We start from the raw sequence: 21,096 nt of genomic DNA, 5'->3' as shown, positions 1-21,096 counted from the left end.
TGAGAGCCATGATGTGGGGTCCACATGCATGAGCATGTCAATACACGCATGTGAGACAGTCGCTCCATTACCATTTTAAATACCCAATACGAACGTGACCCCCCCTGCCTGACATCTCAATGTCACAGACCCCTACGGCCCTGAGAGAGAGCAGCGGGTTCCCCCTGACATCCCCGCCGCGTCTTCCCGGATCAGACGTCTCCCTCCAGGCGAAGGCCGCCCGAGGCCGGTGTGGGGGGGGGTGGAGAGGGGAGGCGGTGTCTCTCTCGTTTAACGGTTTATCTTTCGCCGTCGTTCTCCATCGCCCGGTCGCGGGCCGCAGCCCGCTCCCCTACGCCTGACCTGACCTCCGCGGGAAGAGCCAATAACCCTCCTCCGCCAGAGGCAAACAGCCTCGCTCTCTCGCACGGCGACGTGACGGAGGACATTAAGCAGCGCGTTCCGCCACCCCGTCTCCGCCTCCCGTTGAATTTAAATCACGTCGCTGTCTGTACGCCGCTTCCCCATCAACGTGAAAGGAAGAGCGAAAGACCGAAAGGCTTAATGCCTGGCCTAAGGAGCTGCGGCAGTTCTTTTAGCCCAGAGGTATGCTGGACCTGATAAACCTCCCGACCGCAAGGTATTCAGCTTCCAGTAAGAGTCATTTGGCCCACTTTGCCAAAGAACCAGGGTCTCCAGGACTGGGGACTCAATGAATAGCTATAAACTCACCAGAAGGCTTCCTGAACTACCTGACTTGGTGACCCAGCCAAGACACAAAACAAATGCACTTCCAAGATATCTAAAATGGATACGTCGATATTATTTATTTTTTAAACAATATTTATTAATTTATTTATTCACAACATTATTGGACACATCCAGGAGGACACATGCAAGGTACAACTAGAGTTTCTTTTAAATCAGGAATACAAAATATAGCCTGAATGATCTCTCTCACTTATCTAAATGTTGGGTATTTTAAATGCAATGATTCTACAAGAAATTATAAAATTCCACCGAGTGAACATGATTTTGCAAAAAGATAATTTCACTCCCAGATACAGAAAAACTAATTTAAAAAAGAATTTTTGGCTTTGTCAATTAAAATTTTGCAAAATGTACACTGTCAAGCTTCCTCTAGTGTCACGCTGGAATGCTCTGTTGCATTTAAAAAACGTTGTGTCTGCTTTGTTAAATATTTCCCCAAGCTCCTCTGATGAAAAATGACTGTGTAAGAAATACAAGGCACAGGTAAGAGTATTTAATGCCAAACTGAATTAATCTTTGTACTGTACTTCCAGCAGCTCAAACCTACCCCCTGCCCAGAGAAAAGAGCACAGGCTTCTCCAGCTGAATGAGGACCCGGAAGGCATCGTTCAGGTTCTGATAGGAAAACTTGTCCGCTGCGTCTCCAATGACCACACAGTTCGGGTTCGTATTATCAATGTCCTTGAACTCTGGCAACAAATCTGCAGGGAAGACATTGAACATGATCACGGGCACCATCATCACTGGCCAGACCCATCACCCAATGTGAAAGAAAGAATGGATAAACCAGGAGCGTCCAGTCTTATCCGAAAAGGGCCGTTGTGGGTGCAGGTTTTTGTTCTATTTAATGATTTCTTGATTGAAGACCATGATTACTTTATCAGGTGTCATACTGCTGGGCTTGCAAAAACCTGCACCCCTGGAATAAACTAATGAATTTTAAATCATAATTAGTTCATCCAAATGAATTAATATCAATCAATAAAATCAGTAACAGAATGCCATGCAACACAGTAACACAAAGCAATTTAGAGAAATATAATGCATGAACACAAAAATAAAGTTGCAAAAGTAAAAAAAAAACGAATACAAAACATTTTCATAAGAAGAAACAAACATGCCAAACATTATCTAATATTAAGTACACCGCAGTACACTTCTTTATCTTTAGCTGAAACCTTGTTGCTTGGCTCCTTGGCCTTCTCCATGCCCTCAATTCTCTAAGAGCGAAGTTAAAAGATAAAGATAAAGGCCAAGATTCAGTTAACATTTGCCCTTAACTCTGGCCCACATATTAATGAAAATGCTATGTTTTCCATTGCCAACACAGATTGGACAGCCCACCAATAATCACCACTTGTAAAACTATGTTCATGAGGAAAACATAATGCTGGCAATCATTTTTAAGTTGAGGACAGCGATGATGGAAGCTGTGGAAAAGCAGCGGTTAAGCGACCGGCGTACCGTTGTGCACCAGCAGGTGAGGCCGAAGGTTCCTCTCCTTAAGCACGGCCAGGGCGGCGGGCGCAGGGGAGAACACCTCGCTGACCTGGATGTCGAAGCCCATCCTCTTCAGCTTGGCCACAAACTTCTCCCGCGTGGCCTGGGTCTCGTTGGTGCAGAACCGAAGCTGCAGGTCCGAAGCCTTGATCCTTGGGGAGAGCACATAGGGTGATAGAAAAATACTGAACTGACTAACATAAAAAAAAAACGGACAACCATGATGGTACCCGCCCTCAAGACCGGAATTGTATCTACTGAAGACCATTTGAAGTGATGATACAACTCCTCTCATAATTTCAGAGCATGGAAGTGTATTTTTAAATGGAGAATACTGTGTAGTGGCAAAAAATGCAGTGCCATAAAAAAGTATTTGCCCCCATTCTGATTTCCTTTATTATTATGGTGAAGACTTAAAGCACACTAATGCTTTCATTAAAGATTAGGAATCCACAGGATAAGTGCACAAATGCCTAATGCTCAGAAAAACAACGCCCAACAGAAATGCCGCAGGAAGCAAAGAATAGGTGTTTATGGACCGAAATTGAGATGGATCCCACACAACTGTTTCACACCCAGCCTCCTTTGCCCATTCCACCGACGACTCTCTCACTCAGCCACAGTCATGATGACTTCCTTTCCCACTATTTATATTTCCTAATTGTAATGAGTATGAATGATCAATTAGAGCCAGTGCTTAATTGCCCTTCATAAAGACAGCTCTCCTGGTTTAAATGAGACCATTTAAATAATGTAACGAATAGCTCTCGCCTTTACACTACAAATACATCTTCATTGTTTGGAGCGGTGGACGTGATAGTCCCTCGTAATTTAATGGGGCAATTGAGTGAAGAAGTGCAGGTGGTGTCGGGGGAGTAATTATTGTTAATGAATTATGATGTGACCTTCTCAGAACAATGAGCAATCAGTGCCGCGATTGAGTGACAGTGGGTCGCATCTGCCACGGCAAAACTGAAGACCTCGCCGCCGGTAAAGACTGCTGAACTTTGCACCGGCTCTCTGCAGCCACCCTCGCTTTTGCTACGGCTGCTGATGCCACAACGTTATCCTCTTTCAAGGACCCATGACTTTCCCTTCATTGCTTTTGCTTACTGTTAGAAGTAAAATACAGTGCTGCAGTACAAAAAGTTCAGAGGCCACTCTTCATCGTTGCCTTTGAAAACAACGAGCGTAGGCCTATTTGAAATAATGGTCTCTGAATATCTGGAATACTTCCAAGAGAAATCCTGAAAGAAACACTCTTTTAATGATGACGACCCATTTGAATATTCCTTCAAAACTGAAAGAACACATGACATGTAAATGTAGCTAACAGCTAGAACAGTTGTTTCAAGGCAGTAGTAACCAACCTTGTTCCAATCTGCCTGACAAAGCAGGCCCCATTCAACAGCTAGAGATCTTGTTGAGCCGCTAATTAATAGAGTCATGTGTGGGGATGAAATTAAACCGACAGGATGGCAGATCTCCAGAAGCAGGGTTGGTTACCACTGCTTTAAAGGTTGCTTACAATGGTTTTATAAAACTCCCAAGGAAAAATGGTTGGACAAAACATTAACCAAACACCCTGGTAAAGACCATCTACTAGTTTTGTTTGTAATCTTACCAACCAAGCCATCTTCCCTGGGTTACAGGGTTCACAGACCTTTTATGGAGACCTTAAATGGGCTATGCTACAATTAGATGTGTAAAATCAAGTATCGCTCATTTTTGGAGACACCCGCACCACCTCATAAAATTTTCGTCAAAGCAAAACCCCCCCAAATCAGAAATGTGAAAGTGCATTTTGCGTTCCTAGGGGAGATCACACAGGGCGATACTCCACTGCTGTTTAAGAGAGCCCATGTCCCTATCAAATGACTAGCTGAAGCTACACGAATATAGTGCAGTAGTCAGGCACACATCACAAAAAGCATGAGCGCTTCTTCTGCATGTTCCCAACAACCACGGAGACGAGGGTGGACGCAGACAGATCTACGGCAACGGAGTCCCTTCCTCCCTCTTCCAGGAGAGGACTTTGTCCCCGGGGCGCTTGGCGGACCAGGATCGGGCGGTTTTGAACCGACCTTTACCTCGCGGCGCCGGGACAGCCGCCTTGAGTGACAGTGTCCCTCGCCGTAATGACCCCGCGTCCGATGAGCCGGGCCCCTTAACAAATCACCCCGCAACTTCACACATCTGCTGCCCGTCAGCATCTGCCAGGCGCACTCACCCGCACATAATGGAAAACTCTCATTACTGCTCCGGAACAGGTAGGGTGTTACGTCAATTACATGGGCACCACCAACTGACCTTGCAGAGGCCTAAAAATCACCGTTAAAAAAAAAAAAAAAAAAAAAAAAAAAAAAAAACCAACAATGCTGGGAGGAGACTGGCGGAACATTCACAGCACAGTCAGCTCGGTACCGCAAATCACACGTGCGAGGAAGCAGCCATCGTGATGTGTGTCACTGAAACCATGCGGGGTCATTCTTTTCCTTGTATTGGAGAAAACGCAATCACGTAGCGATTAAATTGTAAACGTGTAGATGCTTTTGTTTAAAGAAGGTTCTGTGTAATTGTACCCCCACAAGTCATACTTGCCTTTAACAGACCTTAGGGAGAACAACAGAAGCATGATTGCACTGGATAGAAAAATGACCTTATAGCATGCTTCCTGTCATTAGATAGATGGGGTGATCTTTACAGGCTATGGGGTGTTATGATTACATTAGAGTACTTGAACTGGGTCAGGGAAAGCTCTTTCCCCAAAGGTTTTGATAGGTGACTCTCTGGAGAGGAATGCCACCAGACAACAGGGCTTCGTTCACTGTGACACAAGCACAGCCCAGCCACTCATTAGCACCCAGGAAGTTATAAACACTGCTTGAGAGCCTATGACAGCGCCTAGCTATTGGTCCTGCTAGCAAAATTGGATACAGATAACACACCTAATACTGTAAAAAGCGACCTACAGGTCTTCCGTTTTCTGCGCCGTGAAAAAAGGCTGAAAATCGCTTGATTTAATAATACTAGGCTAGACCCACTAAAATTTACGTACGCCCACTTCCCATTCGGTTAGATCGGGTATCATTTTCATTGGCTAAGTAGTATTGCTTTCTGGCACATTGCTACACAAACGTACAACATTTATGCAGGAACATGCAAAACAAGAAAATTAAGCAAATAAAAATTTGTTTTATAGGGGAGCTGACAAATTTTCCGTGAAAGCATATGGATAATGACGCAATGTTCTATCAAACGCCAGATATGCGTAGCGATTTCAGTAATATGCGTGGCGATGTAGAATAGATAGGCTAATTCTATTTATCTCATCAAAAACTTTCTTTGCAGGAATTAATATAAATAGTCGGTGAAATCAACACAACTATCGCAGAACTGCAGAAGAGCAAGCCTACATGTCGCTAGAGTAGGCTATTGGCTGTTACATCGAATAACATCTCACCTTTTAACTGCTTCTACCGAGCCAGGAATGGGAATACCACCTCCTTCTCCACTGTCATACAAAACACCGCACATATCTAACACAACCCCTTTCAGACTTTTGATACACTCTTTCCAATCTTTGTCGGCCATGATTACAGACACTAAACCGGAGCCCAGTGCGGCAAGGTGCATGATGGGACATGTAGTTTATGAACTGAAAAATGCGATTCATTACATTACATTACATTTTATTTGGGAGACGCTTTTATCCAATACGATTTTACTTATTACGACGTACAATACATAGCATGAAAAAAATCTCCTTTAGCATTGGAAAATGTTGTATTTCAATAACCTGTTTCGTTTAATTTCAATATAATAAATAGCCAACGTGATATTGAGGCTGTAGCCTAATAATTATCAGTGATCATCAAGCCATCACTAATCACTGAGGGGCGGGGAGATATGTCGAAATAGATCGACGGTCTACGTTTTTTATTTCAAATGACCAGCGATTCTGGTGTTTAAAATGGGCTAACTTTCAGCCTGGTTGTGTGACAGACAGCGGCCTGCTGTCCGGGGTATCTTAAAAGTATATATTTTCTAAGAGATTTCCCTTGTCACAAGCGACAGGTTGGCGTTAAGCGGTAGCCTAAATATAGGCCTATGCAATATGTGCCAGAAAAAACTCCAGACATTTGCATTTAACTTATAATGAAAATGCAGTAGTCAAGGAGAAATGCTGATAAATAGACTCAGTTTTGTGTTATTTTTGACAAGCCTGTTTGAATATATTGGTGGTAGAATATGAACTATGCCTGCAGACAAAGCAGTGGTTTTAGAACTTTTTTATTGTCTATTATCCTATACGGCACGTCAAAAAAGAAAGGTAACCACACACTATACCAAGACTCAACTATACTAAGGCCTTTATTTAAGTGTTTTACAGGAAAAAAAAATAATAGCCTTATTTTTTAATGTAAGCTACGTCGTCGTTAGGCTTCTAAAGACAATGGCACACATAGGCTATTTCAGCTTACTCATTGAAATATATATTTAGACTACATGTTGGCTCGAGTGGAAGATAAATTAGTGCAGTAAAAAGATATTCTGACTGACACGAATTGCTGGTTTCTGTGTACCACGTGAGCATTCGTAACCGCGTCTTTAAATGACCAGGCAGATGGGAGGAAAGAGCAGCTTCAATATCAGACTCCTTTTTCATTGAGTACCACTGAAGCCAGCTGTCAGTCTAGAGCGCGCCAACTCCGTGGAGAAACTGCGGCCAATATAACGTCAAACTAATCGGAACTCTTTAAAGGGGTTAAGGGTTTTGTCCTGTAGCAATATAATACATTAATACACAATTTGGAGATACTTGTATATTTTCACTGATGTTGGAGCACCGGGACACTGGGGTCAAAATGACTCACGGCCACAGGATTTCTTTTTCTATTATTGACATACTGGATCCAAATAAGTTCAACAGCAAAAATATGGACTCACTTTCAGGCGTAACGGGCACGAAGAAAGAGAGATTTCTTTCATCAAGTGATGCCGCTGGGGGAAGTTTAGCTGCAGGCGCGTCCGAGCCCGAAGGTCCTTTATTTGGTAAACCAATCCTCGGAGACTTAGGTAAGACATACATATTTTTGGTTCGAGAATGAATGAATATGAAACAACACCAAGCGAGATTTAAGTACTAAAATGTAGAGCCTAATAATTTAGCCTAATCGCGAAATTCAATCCAGGTTGGAGGGGAATAGGTTACAGCATAGGCTACAAATAACTTATTATCAAAATATCTACTAAAATAGGTAGATTTCAAATGTATTATTTGTCATATTGAAACTTGGACGGGTGTAGGCTTCATGACATGCACTTTCTGTTTAATTTCAACGAGTTATCTCAAAGGTTCCCGCAGGTTTTGCTCCAACAAATTCATCGCGTTTTATTTTTTGTTGACTAAAAAGGATAGAAAGGTGACCTTTCTCTTATTTCTACTGTTGAATTTTCTTTAAACCTCACATTCTGTCGCTTGTACCCCAGTTGAATGTATGTGATTGGCTTTGGGACAGCCAGCCTAGGTAATTGTTTAAATCGTCCCATTGAGGATGCCTCAGCTCACGTTGATCGATATCCCATTACTGCATCCTGCATATCTCCCTCCAGCAGCTTGCAGGTGCAAACTTCAAACCCCATCCATGTCTGATCCTAAATATTGTTCGATTAAAACTTACCTTTAATAGATGACATTTATCGATCCTCCAACAAATATGAAACTCCATTAGCACGTCAAGGCTAGATGGTGGAGCTGGATTTGGTCGGGATTGCTTCCCGCAACATGACATTTTAAGCGATTTGTGATTTATGAGTGATTTAAGGATTACATCCACCTTGCCTCTTCTTTCCGTTGCTCAAATCCATTCGAACACGGCTGATCAGTATCAACCATTAATCATTTCTTCTGTGTAGATAAATGTAACCCACAATCACATATAGGGTAACCAAAGAAGCAGCTTTATAAATGTTCATAGCTTTAATACGTAGACCTACATACATGACTCCCAATTAACTATTTGCTGGCATACTATTTTGGGCGCTACAATGAATGATAAAGAAAAAAAATATGTATGTTGATCATTATTAGTTATTAGATATGTTTTATCACGCGTCGCTATACATTGCGAATGTTGAGCCAATCGATAATAGTGCTGTCCATTCAGCACCATTGCACCCGGCTATCACACTTTTTCTCCGCCTGTCCCGTTATTATCTATAACGCCTAGGCTACATAATTTGTTTTAAATTACTCTAGAAACACAGATCTACAGAAATATCAGTTCGAGGTTAAACTGAATACTCAGGTATATGTCAAACGTTGAAAAGTAGCCTACATCATTATGTGAATATTTCTTTGTTCAATAAATCGGTTAACAGGTAATGCATTGTCGATGAACCTGCAAGCAAAAAAAGAACAGGTGTTTCTCCAAGTAACTTCTGATGCATCTTTTTGTTCAATAGATGAAGAGAGGAGAGGTGACCCTGAGACCGCATCGGCGCGGACTCAAAAACATCTGGGCTCTTCCCACGAGGAAACAGAGAAAGAACTAGATATAAACAGCGCCACCAATACCATGGAATCTGGTGACCAGGAATCTACGCGACAAAAGATCCGTAGTCGCTCTGACCATGGTTGCTCCAAATCCCGGCGTGCGAGAACGGCCTTCACTTATGAACAGCTGGTGGCGCTGGAGAACAAATTCCGCGTCACACGATACCTGTCCGTTTGTGAGCGCCTCAACCTCGCCTTGTCTCTCAGCCTGACTGAAACCCAGGTCAAGATCTGGTTTCAGAACAGAAGAACTAAATGGAAAAAGCAAAACCCGGGGGCTGACAGTGCATTACAGCCCGGATCGAACTCTTCGGTCACAGTCAGCACAAGCCCTGCGCCATCTGGACCAAGTGCACTAACCTACCAAACTTTCAACACGTTCAATTCTGGAAATATGGTCTGCCACACAGCTGGTGCAGTTCCACTGGCATCCACCGGAGGGCATTTGAATCCCTACGTGCATGGCAGCTTCATTCAGCCAATATACTACACTCCACATTTATGAAGGCTGTATTTTCATATAATTAATTCGGGACTTGTAAAAAATGTAAATACATTTCCAAGGCATTGTTTATTTGTTTGTGTACAAACGTTTTATGCATATATATGACGTTACGTTCAAATTAAGGACTTACTGCCAGCTGTTTGTTATAACACATTCTTCACTTATTGACCTGTGCTGAGCATGAAAGATAAATGTTCCACTCACAACGTTTCTCCCCTCCCTCGTTCCTTAACACACCTTTTCTGTTTATTCTGTATTGGGTCATTGCCTAAATTAAAATTTTGTCACATGTATCTAATCCATTATGCTCACATTCAATACATCAACACGAACAAGCATGTCTGCCATTTTGGATACTTATATTCTTTTTTGTAAATAATACCTATAAACCTTCCTGTTTAAAACCTATCTGTTCGTGAGCGTAAGACATATTCTCGATTGGACCAAAGTGTGGATGGCATGAAAATTAAAAACCAATTTAAAGTAAAATGTATTACTGTTTTATGTCAGAACACAATAGCAATGTTAGTATTGCTTCAAAATGGAACCTAAAGTTTAATAAAATCAGCCAATATGACCAAACAATAAATCTTGAGGCATATCTTTATTTTATGACTGACAGAACATGAATTTTCTGAAATGAATTTGTTGATAATCCATGAAACTAATAGTTGATCATTCATGCTGTTCTGCAGTTTGGTAGCAAAGGAAACTTACAAGGAAAACAAGGATGTGCTGCAAACATATCTATTCTTTTACTTGTTTTTTTCTGGTCAAAGGGATTGTCTTAAAAAGATATGGAGCAGAATGCATAGATGGATATGGTCAGTGAGTAGATTGGGAATTTGAATAAATGAAGCCCCCTCATAGTATCCTCCGATTCTTTCCTTGCACTTTGAGCTTCTTTGGGGTTAATATGTGATGTGTTATCTTGGTTAAAATAATCAGAATTGTATGAGGAAATCTAAAAGAAAACCCCCTGGTTGTAGTCAACCATTGGAGTATTCAATAATTTTGATGGACAAATGTAATTCTTGAGGTGTCTTTCAGAATATAAAACCATAAGGTCTGGAATTACTTCAATAAATTACTAAAATAAACAAGAAAACTATTCAGGGTTATATAAAAACCATAGATATTTAAAATCATATAAAGCCAAGTTCATACACTCATCTGGTTGGTTATACAGTACAAGGGCTTGTAAATCAGTCTTTATCCAATTGGGCATGGATTACTATGTTGGAAATCAGTCCTGAGGCCATTTGATTTGTGCATTTTACACCCCATCAAACAGATTTTTTGGCGTATTTAAAAGTTTTAAAGGTTTTTTTTCTAGGCAACACTCATGTTATGCTCTGATTGGACATTAGATGTAGTTAGGTAGTTAACATATTAGACAAATAAACATACATTGCTACAGTATATATGTTTTGCCCTTTCCCTCTTGTTTGGGTTCAGTTCTTGGTATGTAGGCCTAGTGCAAAAACATTCATACAAGCCGACAACAATTTATGGACGTGTGAAGGCAATCCTTCACTGTATGATTCCCCATGCAACGGACCCTGACATGAAGGCAAGTATATCACGAAAACAAGGCTTTAATGATGCGTGTGTGTGGGCGCGCGCGCGTAATGTAATGTAGTGTGGGAGTTGCAAGCCAAAAAGAAAAGAGCAAAATAATGCTACATGTAGCTAATCAGAGATTGTAACAAGAAATGGAACTATCAAACAGATCGTGAAAATCTTCATGCATACCGCATATTACATGAATATAGTGTTAGCATATTTTGAGAAACATTGCAATAGCCTAAATCAACAAATACATCTGACATTTCTTTCTGAACAGTGAACGGCACCGTCATTATTGTGTATTTTGCTTTGACAGCCGATTAAACACAGTAAACTATTTTTAAAAACATGGTAAAACAATAAACGTTAATACGCACACACAAAATAATATTACGATATGGGATTTTCATATGGCTGTCTCAAAACGACGCTGTATAATAGCCTACAATTTGCGTCATGCGACCCCGCCACATTGACGTAGGAATCCGGTTACAGGAGCTTGGTTGGCTGCTTCTAGCTCGCTCAAGAGTGGCTGTGGCAGTGGGTGTGTGACATCGTGGATCACAGAGGATTGAAATTTTAAGAGGAGTCCACAGTTGCCAAGGTATTTCACGGCATACCACCCCGATATAATGTGCGTTATTAGATAGCCACGCGTTGCGACGGATTCATAAAAAATAAGAAGTCAACGTTACAGAAACGTAAGTAGCTAACGTCAACGATAGTCAGACAATTTGAGAACTAGCCTAGGTAGTTATGTTCGATAATTGGTGGTGTCTGATCGAATCTAAGCAGTTCCTGTCACTTATCAAGCGATTTATCAAACTCACGTTACAGATTAGCTATAATTTGTGTTTTTTTGTTTGTTTTTTTTTTGGAATGAAAAGAAAGGGAAAGTCCAACGCAGTCGCAGACGTACATTTTGGTCAATTGGGGCAACGGACTTGCAACTTTAGTTCGTTGGCTAGCCAGTCGAGTCGGCCTACGACGAAGATTGTGATTTGCGACATCCAGTAATTTACGAAGGGTAGCATACGTTGCACTACATCACACATCACTAGATTTCTAGCCAGCAGTACACACATCACCATTTGGTGTTATATCACCTTTAGGTTAACATGGAAAATGACACCAACTGGACAAGCTAACTAACCTGCGGTTCCCTTGGGCTGGGGTGGTGTCTTAGCCAGCTGACTTACTTATGGCTCTGCAATAATATCGTTTTACCTGAATGTCCTGTGTGTTTCAAGCACGTCATAATTATAGCCTATTGTATTCCATTTTAGCTTGGAATGGAGGAAAATCTGGGGGTAATTACGAGGAATCCTTTTTTGGCTCCTTACACGCATTGAGAGTGACACATAGGCTACGCAACGGGTTTAGCGGGTTCGACAGTTTCTCTACCTAACCACTCTCAGTCGGATTCATGCATGCAATATTAAGGAATTTTAATCCGGTAGTAATTTGTCTGTGCAAAGCATTGATGTAGGCAACAGTTTTGCGCTGGGGTATGTATCAAATAAGCAAACAGAATTTACGTTTGCTCAATTTTATAAATGATATTAATTATTGTCGTAATTGTGAACAATGCAATGGCACAGTTTGAACATAATACATCTTAACAGCTTGTTTCTCAACAAAACAAACAAAACGTTGCTTCCAAAGTGTGCAAGTGCGCACACTCTTTCTTTATGTCGTATATTATCTGTTCATAACCTAAACTGATATGCGGACATGCTTTACTAAGCTAAGACACTTCAGGCGTACTCAGAGTGTCCATATCCTAGCAGCTAAACTTCTGTAGTCATTCTCCCCCAGCATTACTGAATGCTGACAAGTCACAATTGGATGGTGATGAAGTTTGTGGAGGCGCTGCAGGCCACTGCTTTATTTGGCTGTGACGTGTAGGGGTATGCTGGGGGCAGGCCCCGGAGAGCCAATCAACAGTCCAATTTAAATTTAAAGGCCGCAGCAAATCAAATATTTACATGGGCTCTACCAGGGGTGGAATGACCTTGGTGCTGTTATCAGAGTTGAATTCACTGTGGTTCCGTCACTGCTCTTCATAAATGACTGCAAGGATGAGGCTGTGTAGCTTTCCTCATGCTATGACTAGCCACCTCTAACATATTTATAAGATTTTGAATATGATGTACTTTACAGTACTGTATGATATGATAACATCTGCTTGTGAAGCAAAATATAAACCATTTCCTGAATAGGACATGGAACTGGAGTTTGAATTATCCTCAGCAGTAATATATCTAGTGCTTGTAATTCCGTAGTTATGATTATGGCCAGTAATCCTTCAGCATTGACTCAAACCCTTTCTAGTACAGACAGAGACAGTAAGGTTAACGACTACACACGTCAACCAAGACAGTAATTGGAATAAAAAGCTATATATTCAAGTGGATTTGTCACACTTTTATGTTGGAACAGAAATGTATTCTGGGGAAGTTGCTAACATGAATATAAAAGTGTCATCTGTGTTTTAGAGCAGTGTGCAATAGAATGAATTACTCCCTCTATAAATATGTCAGAATTTTTACTTGTTTTTCAGTATGAACAAATCTTTGGATTGAACATGGCAGCTACTTATGACAAGCTGGCCTGTCCATGAAAAGCTAAGAGGCTGTTGAGGCTGCTGTGATCCACCTTCTTGTCTTCTTGTGTCATGTTTCATTTGCACAGTTTTGACAGCCACATTAAACTTGTAGCTGCCGGTGGGTAAAATGCTTTTCATAGAGTATTAAAAGTCATTTGAATCACGGTATTAATGCTGATTGGATTATGTCATACTATACAAGCAGGTGCGTTTGCTGTTAATGTGGCTGCTACAAGCTGTTACACTGAACAGATCGATTTCAAAGTAACAGTGATACTGTCTGCTTCTATCTTGTTTGCATGCCACCAAGCGTTAACTCAGCTGTGCTGGGTTCAGTTTCAGGTGGCACAGCTCTTTTTAAGAGGAGTGCCGGGAGGGGTCCTAATTGTATTTTCTTCAGGCAGGCACCAGGACAGTCACTGCACAGACTACGTCCCTGCTCCTCCTTCAGGTTGTTATTGTGACAAATGTAGGCGAGAGTGTTTTGACCAGTTGCGCCATTTTGGAGCTTAGACCTTATAGCTTAGTGTTTGGCGTTCACGCCATTTTGTGTCGGTTGCACCGACGCGTGTGCTATTGCTGATTAGCTATCTCTCTTCTACTGCAGAATTCCCGCACCTAAAAACAATCAAAAGAGATGTTCTTCAAGGTGAGCTTCGGCCTCGTCCGGGCGGGACCGGCGCTGACCCGAAACGTGCACTCGGGAGTCCGGACTGCCTCCGCAACTGCCTCAAACCTCAGGAGGGTAGAGCGCCCCCTGTCTTCCGAAGAGGTGTTTGCCCGGGAGGAAAAGTATGGCGCCCACAACTACCACCCACTTCCCGTGGCGCTGGAGCGAGCAGAAGGTGTTGTGCTCTCTATCCTGTCAGCGGGTTTCTACAAAAGGCACCTTGCTTGTATAGGAAAAACAAACCCACAGAAAGGGGTTGGACATACTGAGCTTTTATACATTTGCTCCTTTGAGGATATTGACATTGTGCTTGTTAGCTTGTATGTTCAACTTAAGAGATTGCTTGCAGTAAATTTTAAAATTGTTTATCAAAATTCAAGTTGAAATATCCATGAAGATGGATATAATGATTGGTAACTGCAAGGTTTTGCTACTGGATATCCCTCAAGCCAAACGCCTTGGTGTCCCTTTGAAGATGGGCCTGTCAAGCACTACCCCTTTGTCACACAAACAGCCATTATGCTATGCTAATAATTGGGTCTCTCCGGTTTGGGGCAGGCCTGCATGTGTGGGACGTGGAAGGCAACAGGTACTATGACTTCCTGAGCGCGTACAGCGCGGTCAACCAGGGCCACTGCCATCCCAAGATCATTGCCGCTCTCAAAGACCAGGCCTCCAAGCTCACCCTCACCTCGCGGGCCTTCTACAACAACGTGCTGGGCGAGTACGAGGAGTTAATCACCAACCTGTTTGGGTACCACAAGGTCCTGCCCATGAACACAGGTCAGCCCCCCCCCCCGCCGTGCTGTGGTTCTTTGAACGTGGAACCAGAAACACGTTCCTGGTTTGGTTTGGGTAATGTTCCACTCCCTCTCTTTTTTCAGGCGTGGAAGCTGGTGAGACGGCCTGCAAGCTGGCCCGTAAATGGGCGTACAGCGTGAAGGGAATACCCAAGTACAAAGCCAAGATTGTTTTCGCAAGTAAGTCGAGGACCTTCGCAGTGAAAGGGAAGCAGTGTCTGCATTTGCTGGCTTTGCAAACCAATGTTTTGCGTCGGTCCGAGTTTTCAGACATTAAGGTGCAGTTATGACAAGCGTGAGGCTATCGCTAAAGGGCCTCAACCTCTCCCTGCCCTTCGGTCAGTCTGTCTGTTAGACTGGAATGCATTTTGTGGTCATGAAGTACAGCTGATCTGCCTAACCAATGGGAGAAAGCGAACCTGACACCAGACGTGCTGTTGAGCCATATTTGTTACAACATGAAGGATTGCACAAAGGTTAGGCCAGGTTCATAATTCCTAAAACTGGAGTAATGGCTGACAGTAGGTTCATCTGATTTAAAATCATAATAATTTCATGGTACCCTGGATAGACAAGACTGAAGGTAATTATTTTAAAATTTTTAATTTTTAATTTTATTTTTAAACTCTATGGAAAGCTTGAAAACTGGTCAAGCAAAATGACTCCAGAACAATCTTCCTATTATACAGGCTTGTCCAGTTTTCAGTTCAGACCAAAGTATTTTGTGAAACTTAATTTCGCAGTGGCGGACTTGAGTATTGGAAATGGCACAATCAACATTGTGTCATTTATAACTTGAGAACGCTACAGAACAAGTGGCAATTCAGGGTATACTGCAGGGACTAATCACAACGGAAGGCCATGAAGCACAAGCATTTGACCAAGCACTCGTCACCAGTGACTTTCCTGGCACACATTACTTTGTCATTAAACCTGCCAAGTCACATTTTTTTTCTGCCTTTGAGAAATTCACCCCAGGTAATGTATCTAATGACCACCATTGTTGTAAAAAAACAAGCCCAGGAGCATGATTGATGGGAAGCTGTTGGCGAAAAATGAATAGGTAAGAAAAAAATTGGGACGAGAATGACAGCATTTTGGTGAAGTTGATACGGTGCTCATGCGACAGTGACTTGTACCACTTGTAGGAGGTGCTGGTCTTATGGGTCCGTCCCCCTTCTCTCGCACACAGACGGAAATTTCTGGGGACGCACCATGGCGGCCATCTCCAGCTCCACTGACCCCAGCAGCTATGATGGCTTCGGCCCCTTCATGCCTGGCTTTGAGCTCATTCCCTACAACGACCTGCCTGCACTGGAGGTAGGCCCACTGCATCTCCACACCCATGAGCAATGAATCAGTCAACTGACCGAGCAATCCATCCTCCTGTCAGTTCAAGCTGTCCTGTCAATATTCATTTTTTTAAAAAGTATTTTTTTAAATGCTTTATGGTTTTGGGTAAATTCTTGTGAGGCACAGCAAGCACTTTCAGTACATACAGACACTCAGTAAGGATATTATAACAAAAGCAGTACACACAAAGGATAACCAGACCACAAGATGTGCAACCATCCAAACCCGCAGATCCTGCAGTCTTGCGAATTGCACAACCGGCTGAAACTGGTTGATACATTTTCGCTGAACTTTTTAAACTCACATTTCTTTGACTGGCTTGATACAGTGTGCTGTCACACAGTTTGTCTGTCACAATTGAACAACTGGCAACCCTGAAAGGGTCTGTCAATAAATGCTTGAAAACGGAACGGCCGACTAGACATTCCTGGGCTTCTCCTTTTATCGTAGAACCACCTTGAGTGCCTTTGATAAATGCAAGCAGCACTTGGTGCTATCACAGTGTAGTTGGTTGGTTGTCTTGGTTCTTGACCGTGTGCGGTTGCGTTTGACAGCGGGCGCTGCAGGACCAGAACGTGGCCGCCTTCATGGTGGAGCCCATCCAGGGCGAGGCTGGGGTGGTGGTTCCAGACCCGGGGTACCTCACCAAAGTGAGAGAGCTCTGCACCCAGCACAACGTGAGTATGAGGCCTGGTACAGCGACCCTGCGACACATCCTTTTTTTCCTTCCATTTTTACACAAAATTAATAAACAAAACTTGACTACCCCTTAAACTGTGCTGCAGTGCAATTGGTCGTTAGCTGATCATAGCTAGCGGCCTGCGTCGGCCTCAGGAGAAGGCTAAAGCAGCCTTATTGGGAAGTGTGCCCCAGTGCTTGTACCGTACGTTGTCATCGCTCACGTTCCTGTTCTTTGGCCCCCGCGCAGGTGCTGTTCATCGCCGACGAGGTGCAGACGGGGCTGGCCAGGACGGGGCGGAGGCTGGCTGTGGATCACGAAGCCGTGCGTCCAGACCTGGTGCTCCTGGGCAAGGCGCTGTCTGGGGGAGTCTACCCTGTGAGAGTCCCCCCTGTCAACAAATCACCCCTATACACAAAATGTCCAGACTCTTTTATCACAATATTACTTTTGATTTGATGGTTTTGAAAAATTACATTTACTATGGAACTCGAATAGCAATAAAGACAATAATATAATTGCTTTCTATCTCTGAAAATCAAGTGTAGGCTTCTTGTCTTTGATTTGATGATTTTGAAAAATCGGAGTTACTATAGAACTAGAATAACAACAAAGGCAATAATACAACTGCTTTCTATCTCACTGAATCAAGTACCTTTTTATGCCTTCATGGTGATATCACACTTTGTATTCTGGAGACTAACATCCATGTTCTCCTCTTCTGCGTGTTGTTGTGGTCAGGAGTGCCTGCTGAGTGATTGTAATGGAATGTCTGCTAAATTTAGCTGTCTGGTTTCATAAAAGGAAAGTCATATAAGGGAAAAGTATGCATTAGAGGAAAATCAGATAGGACAAAGTGGTACATTCTCGTACAGAATGCTGCTAGACAAGTGTCTTGTCTGTAATCAGGTACTCGTACGCGTTGTCGTACACATTCCCAGTCACATCTGTTTTCTTCTGTGGCCCCCTAGTGGTGGAAAGAGCTCCCCACAACAGCCTGGACAGCGGAGTCACTCCGCCATCTGCGGCAGCCTGAAAACAGGCCTGTTCAAACTTGGTTCAACAAACCCTGAACATTTCTTACAGGTTGCATGACACTATTTATGCGACACTTAACACCATACCCTCACATTAATTTGCTATTAAAAGCACTGTAGGGCCAATTTATTAAGGACAATGCTAGTTAATTTTAGAACAGTGATGCAAAAAAAGATGTGAACATACTAGTCTTTCAGCTCCAGAGCTGATGTTGGATAAACTGACGGTGGTGCGACCAGGGTTTGGAATTATGGGATTGTAGGAGTGTTCTGGTCACGTGACCCTGGTTTTTCCCGCTCAGGTGTCCGTGGTGCTGTGCGACGACGAGGTGATGCTGACCATCAAGCCCGGGGAGCACGGCTCCACGTACGGAGGAAACCCTCTCGGCTGCCGGGTCGCTATCGCCGCCCTGGAGGTGCGTGCGACGCATGCGCTTGTGTACCCAAACCCAATACCGCCCATCAACCTCTAATTACCAATGGTCTTCCTATTCCACCTGCCTGTCTAACTGTCCAGCGACCCTATTGGTCACCTATCTGCTGACCCTGCCCATCCACCCCACCCATCTCCCTATCCACTGACTGTTTGTCCTCCTCTTAAGGTCCGCCCTCCCAATCCACCGCAGCGCTCTAATCCGCTAATCCATCTGACATTTATGCAGACATCCACTCACCAGACCTGGGTCAAGTACGTATTTGTTTTGGATTCAAGTACTTTTCTACGCTTTACTGATCTTGTCAGGTGTATTGGAACCAATGAAATACTCTCATCAAGTGCAAACCCCGCCTTCTGGTCATATTGACAGGCTCAATTACACCAGCAAGACCAACAGAGCACAGAAAAGTATTTGAATCCAAAACAAATATGTATTTGACCCAGGTCTGCCAATCACAAATAAATACACCCATCTACGTGGTATCCAGGGTAAACAGTGGACAGGGCAACACAGTATCCATCCGCGTGTGCTTGTGTCTACAGGTCCTGGAGGAGGAGAAACTGGCAGAGAACGCTGAGAAGATGGGCCAGCTGCTACGGGCGGAGCTAAGGAAGCTGCCCAGCGACGTCGTCACCATGGTGAGGGGCAAGGGCCTCCTCAACGCCATCGTCATCAAGGAAACTAAAGGTAGGGCCCACGCCTCGCTGTTGTGTGTTGTACAGTACTGTAGTGCAGAAATTCGGAGATGTCACAAGCTTCACAAACTGTGGGGGCTTTGCTGTTGGTCATTAATAGGAAATGGAAATTTATAGCACCTGTGAAGAGCCATTCTGCAGTTCAGACAGGGCCTTTATTCCTTTAAGGTGTAAGATCAATATGTGATTAGAATGTTCTTAGAATTATGATGTGGTGATTGTTGCATCAGCATTAGAATGTTCTTTGCTGAACATTCTTATGCTGATGTAACAGTGACTACTGATAACTGAAAGGAATGGAGTTCTAGAACACTAGCTTAGTATTTTGAAAAACATTCCAAAAATCTGCTTTCAGAATATGACGCCTGGAAGGTGTGCTTGCGCCTGAGAGACAACGGTCTACTGGCCAAGCCCACGCACGGTGACATCATCAGGCTGGCCCCTCCCCTCATAATCAAGGAGGACGAGATCAGAGAATGTGTGAGAATCATTCAAAAGGCAATCTTGTCCTTCTAAAGCCGCTGACCCCAGGGCAGTACCATGTAGTTCCTCCATGGACGACACCCTCCTTTGGTGATTTCCGATTTAACCTTTTGCTGTGGACTAAATTTACATAGAAAATAAAAAAAATAGAAAATAATTGCACAGTTAAATGTTTCTGTTTCAATACGCCTTTAATAAATATACAGAATTAATGTATACAGAAAGGACTCTTTTCCACATGTCAGGGGTGCACAATGCCAGTTTTGGAGGGCGGGTGAGTGTGCTGGTTTCCAACCAATTATCTTGCAGTCAGTGGCTGCAGCTGGTGCTTATGCAAATGTCAGATCACGATATGATTACGTTAATTATATAATAAAGAGCAGAATTTGGCACAAATTCCTGAAATTGACCAGCCCTTGATGTGCACCCCTTTCATGTGCCTTGAGCCGTCTGAAGAGAATGTGTAACAGACTCTAAACTTCAAAGATGTAAAGTATGTGCATAATTATGGGCTCTGTGGTATCAAATCTTTGTTTGAGTCCTGAGTATGGGATTTAAGAAAATGTTACATGTTAAAATGTTGTTAACTTGTTAAAATTGCTTAGAAAATTGTACAATTGTTACTTTTCAATTAATATATCATAAAAATCCTTTTGAGGACCAAAGCACTGTTTGGTCAAACCAGAATTGTTTCCTTTTGTTTTGAAAGCGTTCAGAGGAAAAAGCATGTTTTGTCAAATTATTGAAATGCTTCTGTTCAGCCCTTATTAATTTAAGTCATATTTTCAACCTCGGTTGCCTTTTGCAGGTTTTGTGTTCACAACACAGCTTCTGTGTTACTGGGCACACCTGTTTGCCTGTGGTGTTACATGTGAGTACTCTTGAGTTTCTTAGCTTTGGGCTGCTGAGAGAACCAACTGAAAACAAGGGTGAAATGGAGGTGGGAGAAGAGGCCAGTCCTCCCACCAAGACAGCTGAAGTTCAGACCTTCCAGCGTTAGTTTCACTGACACCCGGCAATTTCACAATTCGATCAGTTAGGCGTTATGGCAGTATTATGCTCAGGGTGATCAGTAATGCTCTGATGGAGATTTCCCATCAGCACATGCTGTAGGCTGACTGGAATTCATAGACTGAACTTGGCTGTTGCACTTTAAAAAAATTTTTTTTACCATTTTTTACAACTGCCCAGATTTACACTTGTATAATTTGGAATATACTGTTTGTGCGTCGTGTTTCCTCTGGTGATGTTATTTCTTTGGAGTTTATTTGTAAAGAGTGCTTTGGTTTCAGTTCTGGAGAAGTGGTTTAAACATCGGTATTCTGTTGCACGTTGAATATGTCTTAATCATCAATAATTTGTTGTAAGTTGTTCCAGAATATTCTTATAATAAATTTATGGAGGATCCAGTTGTTTCCAATCGTTTGAGACGGGCAGGGGGTAACTGGCTG

General features: G+C 42.8%; 3 protein-coding genes across 8 annotated transcripts in view; 2 read left to right on the top strand and 1 right to left on the bottom strand.

Annotated features, from left to right (window-relative positions):
* lhpp (phospholysine phosphohistidine inorganic pyrophosphate phosphatase) overlaps window positions 1-5,878 on the bottom strand; it is a 30,226-nt gene extending 24,348 nt beyond the window's left edge. For all 4 annotated transcript variants that reach the window (XM_035406857.1, XM_035406859.1, XM_035406860.1 and 1 more), the window contains exons 1-3: window positions 5,714-5,878; window positions 2,215-2,402; window positions 1,298-1,451 (exon numbers count right to left, since the gene is read on the bottom strand). In XM_035406857.1, coding sequence (XP_035262748.1) covers window positions 1,298-1,451; window positions 2,215-2,402; window positions 5,714-5,844 — 473 coding nt within the window. In that variant the 5' untranslated portion in view covers window positions 5,845-5,878. The remainder of the gene's footprint in view (window positions 1-1,297; window positions 1,452-2,214; window positions 2,403-5,713) is intronic.
* A 1,082-nt stretch (window positions 5,879-6,960) lies between these two features.
* Window positions 6,961-9,454, top strand: LOC118221797 (NK1 transcription factor-related protein 2-like). Its single transcript, XM_035407183.1, has 2 exons — window positions 6,961-7,329; window positions 8,719-9,454. Exons 1-2 carry the CDS (start codon window positions 7,089-7,091, stop codon window positions 9,312-9,314), a joined length of 837 nt encoding a protein of 278 aa, XP_035263074.1. The 5' UTR covers window positions 6,961-7,088; the 3' UTR covers window positions 9,315-9,454.
* Window positions 9,455-11,331: 1,877 nt separating this feature from the next.
* On the top strand, window positions 11,332-21,054 carry LOC118221776 (ornithine aminotransferase, mitochondrial-like). Of its 3 annotated transcripts, XM_035407150.1 has the most exons (11): window positions 11,430-11,584; window positions 13,892-13,960; window positions 14,099-14,336; window positions 14,720-14,944; window positions 15,046-15,141; window positions 16,154-16,281; window positions 16,869-16,991; window positions 17,243-17,371; window positions 18,333-18,446; window positions 19,010-19,154; window positions 19,518-21,054. In XM_035407150.1, exons 3-11 carry the CDS (start codon window positions 14,129-14,131, stop codon window positions 19,676-19,678), a joined length of 1,329 nt encoding a protein of 442 aa, XP_035263041.1. In that variant the 5' UTR covers window positions 11,430-11,584; window positions 13,892-13,960; window positions 14,099-14,128; the 3' UTR covers window positions 19,679-21,054. The 3 variants fall into 3 exon arrangements, with proteins under 3 accessions (XP_035263040.1, XP_035263039.1, XP_035263041.1); XM_035407149.1 differs by lacking the exon at window positions 13,892-13,960 and having other exon boundaries at window positions 11,332-11,487; XM_035407148.1 differs by lacking the exon at window positions 13,892-13,960 and having other exon boundaries at window positions 11,427-11,584.
* The last annotated feature ends 42 nt before the right edge of the window (window positions 21,055-21,096 follow it).

The sequence above is a fragment of the Anguilla anguilla genome, chromosome 2 (genome assembly GCF_013347855.1).
Source record: "Anguilla anguilla isolate fAngAng1 chromosome 2, fAngAng1.pri, whole genome shotgun sequence".
In the NCBI taxonomy this organism is placed as follows: Eukaryota; Metazoa; Chordata; class Actinopteri; order Anguilliformes; family Anguillidae; genus Anguilla; species Anguilla anguilla.
The sequence above is the reverse complement of the archived record's forward strand: the minus strand, read 5'-3'. Positions and strand labels throughout refer to the sequence as shown.